Source organism: Arachis duranensis, chromosome 4 (genome assembly GCF_000817695.3).
Source record: "Arachis duranensis cultivar V14167 chromosome 4, aradu.V14167.gnm2.J7QH, whole genome shotgun sequence".
Lineage (NCBI taxonomy): Eukaryota > Viridiplantae > Streptophyta > Magnoliopsida > Fabales > Fabaceae > Arachis > Arachis duranensis.
Genome location: NC_029775.3, coordinates 94,771,490 through 94,776,315, shown reverse-complemented (window position 1 = coordinate 94,776,315; position 4,826 = coordinate 94,771,490). Strand labels below are relative to the sequence as shown.

At 33.5% G+C, this 4,826-nt stretch overlaps 1 protein-coding gene across 1 annotated transcript; it reads right to left on the bottom strand.

The window, feature by feature from the left end:
• Positions 1-676: 676 nt before the first annotated feature.
• On the bottom strand, positions 677-3,977 carry LOC107484987 (ERBB-3 BINDING PROTEIN 1). Its single transcript, XM_016105529.3, has 9 exons — positions 3,929-3,977; positions 3,676-3,760; positions 3,369-3,518; positions 3,118-3,271; positions 1,692-1,907; positions 1,481-1,617; positions 1,307-1,398; positions 1,032-1,211; positions 677-910 (listed from the first exon to the last, which is right to left on the bottom strand). The coding sequence occupies exons 1-9, from the start codon at positions 3,975-3,977 to the stop codon at positions 840-842; spliced, it is 1,134 nt and encodes a 377-aa protein (XP_015961015.1). The 3' UTR covers positions 677-839.
• Positions 3,978-4,826: the final 849 nt, after the last annotated feature.

The window sequence follows — 4,826 nt, the reverse complement described above, 5'->3', positions numbered from 1 at the left end:
GGTTCTCCTCACCATCGCCCTCGCCTTGTTTCATACTCGTCACCACCTTCTTCCCCAATCTCCCTTGCTTCGTTCCCCTCGCTCCTTTTCTTTTTCTTTTGTTTCGTTCCCTCTTCCTGAGCATGTGGGTTTAATGTGTTCCAGATCTACAATTACTAGTGTTGTTTTGCTTTGATTGAATTTGTTTGTTTGAATAAAAGTAATTTGGTAGGTGTGTAACAATGAGGGTGGAGTTGGTGATTGAATTAAAAGTAACTTTTAACTTTTTCGAATATTTATATGCCTTGTTCATTAAATTTTGTTTATTAGTTTTGCCAAACTACACAAATATTTTGTTTTGATATTTTAATGTCTGTCTCATCCTATCAATCAACTAAACAAAGCCTAGTTACAGTAACAAAAACAAAGCCTAGTTACGGAAAAAAAAAATCTAATTAATGTTGTCTTAGCTTTTCAAAATGATCACTTATTTAAAAACAAATCAAATTTTTAAATCAACAATTATTTGAAATCAAAGGGTATATTAGACTAGTCACCAAAAAAAGGGTATATTAGACTATTATTGACCAGAACAAAGCTTAAGTAAAACAAATTCAAACCCATCTTTATAAAGCACAAACTCTTTGTTTTGAGAAAAAGGATATTTGCTCTAAGAAAAGGCAGAACAAAGTAGGCATTTGGGATGCAACAATAATGGGCATAAGAAAACTTGCTGTTAGTATCTAATATCTGAACAGTGAATACTATACTAAATTCATATCCAAGCAGAGATACAATTCAGTGAACAGTGTACCAAAATTGAAAGGGGTGTTGAAAAATGAAACGAGATCATTTTAAACTCATTCTTGACCATTTGCAGAGTCCATAGGCTCAGCTTCAGCTGATTCATCTGCCTTGTCCCCCTTCTTACCTATGAGAAAGAAAAAAAAAAAAAAAGATAAATCATATGTTATTGGAAATTAATCAGAAATCTATAGAAGCAATGATACAATATTGCAAAGAATGATAACATAATATAACCAATCTTATACCTTTCTTCTTTTTCCCACCACCTTTCTTCTTTGTCTTTGTGCCCAAAGCCAGCCATGCCTTGATATCTGGATCCTCTATGGTTTTCGTTGGCTGCAACTCTTGGAGTGGATAAGAGGTGACTCGATCCGATCCATTTGGCATTAGCAAGACTGTGAATTTGATGTGTGCAACATAATCACCTGAAAACAACTAATTGTGCATGACATGAGCATGACTCAAATGAATCAAAACACCAATAGATTAAATCATGCTACTAGCCAAGAAAAGTTTTCACCCGGCTTTTCATGCAGAACAGGATATGGCTGCAAGAGCTCATGATTCACACATTCCACTAGACCCAGGCGAGCTCTTTTCTCTTCCAAAGCCCTGGATAATACAATTAATGTCTTAGGAGAATGAAGACAACACATTTGAATAAAATACTAGAAATATGCATGTAGGAATTTACCTAGCAGAGAATGGCATGATTGGAAATTTTTGGCTTATTTCACTGAAAATAAATCTAGATGCTTTCATCTTCAAGTGATAACTCTTGTCAACAGCTCTCTTATAAATAGTGGTTTGCTTTTCGTCCAACAGCTTGGGCTGCAAGTTATTAAGAAGTTACTTTAGCAACTCATTCAATAATTCCCTCGTATTGGTAATTGATAAATACCTACCTTGCCTTCTCCAGTGCTTGTTACTATATCAATTGCATAAACTTCGTTTTCCTCAAACTCCGCATCATCAACCCTTGAATCTGGATTTGTTACACTAAGCACAACTTTGTTCCCATCAATTACAAATTGCTTCATTTGGTGACTAAGCACACCCTCAACAATTTTACAATCATAGGCAGCAGCAACCTTTTGAATTGCCTCGGTTACATCCTTATTCTGCCAAGAGAAACAAATTGATTAATAAATTATTTACAATAATAATATAAATCAGCATAATCATGATTCATAAAACAATTTCTACATTAAATCAATAGTTGTATCAGAAACCACCAAAAATAATCACTTGTTAATTTGCTACGAAAAGTACAAACCATTCCCTCAATTACACATATATATCAATAAGTAATATGTTAAACCTTGTACAATGTTGGCCATAGTAGCAAGTATACTGACTATAAAATTCAGCACGACTGTGAAACTATTATCAGCCGATTATGTTTAGGCAACAGGGAAAAGAGGAAATCAATATAGTACTAATCACCTCGGCAAAGTTGCCAATTCTACAAAGAATGAATTTTAAGTATTAGGAGGGCTTGGAAAATGAGTTACAAATGCAACCAATTGGTGTCAATTAGCACACTAAGTTGATACCAACTTGATTGTGTCTATATATCCTTAGAGATGGTCAAAATGTATTATGGAAAAGATTTTCCGGTAAAAGGACCAAGGAAAAGATAACCATGGAAAAGATAACCAACTATGGAACGGAAGATGAATGATTATCCATCAGTGTAACTATGACAAAAATGGCTTCATTGGGATGACCCATAGCCTATGATGTCTACATCATATGGAGATCATACCATCCAAACTTAAAATCATTTTGTAAAACACCAAACATTAATTTGGAAGGGAGACAAAATCAAGGAACAAAACCAGCTAATATTTCTCAAAATTCCAAAGATAGAAAACTTTTGAATGATGGTGCATGATAAAATCCATCGGTGTGACAAAACCGTATGTCTAAGTTGCTTGAACTTGAAAGCAATTTTACTCAGGTGTATACTAAATAGTTAATCAAGTAACTCTAGCTGAGATTACACAATGAAAAGCATACATGACCTCTATCAGTGTAACTATGACAATGAAGCTTCATTGGAGTATATCCATGGCTCATGATATTTTTCATCCTTTAGAGATCAATGCACCCCTTGAAACAGAGATTTAAAAATAATCTAATTTCATGCATATTTGAATAAGCTGAATTGCCTCTGTAATCTATATTATAAATATAGAATAGTAAACAACTCGTGTTCAACATAAGCCAGTGCACTGGAAAAATGAACATAATAGTCCGAATTATAGAGCACAGAATAAAAATCATTTAAGATTTCTAGAGATTCCTATAAAGGGTGCACCTAGTTACCTTCTTTCCCGGCCTTACAAGTCTTAAGGCTACTTCGGCAGCAGTGTTTGCAGCTGTGATAACATCAGCTGCCCGTCCTGTAACTGGGCCATCCTGAAGCACATGTGTGTGTGCCACAGCAGCAATGAATCCATCTATATGACAAGCCATATCACTGGGAAAAAATGCAGAAAAGATAAATTAGCATTAATAGCCAAAACCAATCTCCCACCATTCTTAACAAAAGTATTCTCCAAACATCTCACTCTTACATTTTCAATATATCACCTCCTTCCAACACCGCCTCATCGCTCGCTAGAGGAGAGAAATGACAGACTGTATTGTTTACAGATATGCAGGTTGGAAAAGCAACGCCTCTCTCAATCTTTCTCTTAACATTCTTGTACACATTACCGGTTTGCCTTCATTAAAAGAAAAAGGAAAAACAGTTGAACACTAAGAACCATAATACAAAAAGAGAAACTAACACAGCTATTACATACAAATATGAGAAATGGCACAGAACATTGAACATTGCTCTAATTCCATTGAATTATAAAAGAGAACATATAAGCTTACTCTCTAATGTATGAATCTCCTTTTTCGCAAATGTCCACAATCTTGGCCTTCGGTTTACATTCTGAGACCACCAACTTCAAAGCCTCTGCTCCCAAAAATACAAAGCATCCATTATCACCAACATAAAAAAAGAAAGAAAAAAAAACAGGAATTGGATAAGAGAACGGTATCTTAATAATTCAACATATTCGTGTATGAAATATATAGAATAATTTAAAAAATTAAAAAAAAAATAAAAGAGTGAGTAACGCACTGTTAACGATCTCAGCCGCAGTCTTGTATTTGGTGACAACTTCAGGCATACATTTGCGGAATTCGATAGTGAGAAAAAAACTAAAATTTGCAAAGAAATAAGGAAGACGGAGACTAGAATTTGTGAAATTGAAGAGTTTTGAAGAATCACTAACAGCGAAGGGTTTGGTGGCAGTGAAGAACGAAAGGTAGGGTTTTAGAAGTGAATGGAACGGTGTGCAAGTGTTAGAAAAGCAGAGAGGTGGCTGTGGCTCGGTGCAACTAGGGTTACACCTTTGCAGATCAGCTTTGGCTTATATAGGATTTTTTCATTTTCATTACATTAAAATTACTATAAACTTATGTGTAAGGGTTTATCTATCCAAAAATGTCATTAGTTTTTTTATTATTATTATTATTATTATTATTATTATTATTATTATTATTATTATTATTATTATTATTATTATTATTTTTCTATTCATTTTATTGATTATTCATTATTATATATGTAATGTGTAGTGATCTAAGAAAAAAATGCTACAACTGCAAGACATTAATTTGAATATCATGTCGAGTTGTATAATATTGTACAATAATTATGGTTGTGTTTGTCTAAGATTCTAACAAACAAAAAGAAAAGAAAATATCTTCTTATAATTTATAATTTATAGGGAAAAGGACATATAGGTCCTAACTTTTTTAATTTTTGAGAAATATATTTTTGATAAAATTTAAATAAAAAAAGTTTTTGACTTTAATAAATAGAGAACAATTTAATCCTCCCGTCTATTTGTCTCTCATACACTAAACGGAACTGGCTGATGTGGATGAAATAGTATCCAGGTGTCCGTTATGGTGCCACGCTGGAAGGAGAATAAAATTCAAAAGACAAATAAGTCCTTGACGTCATTTTGCGA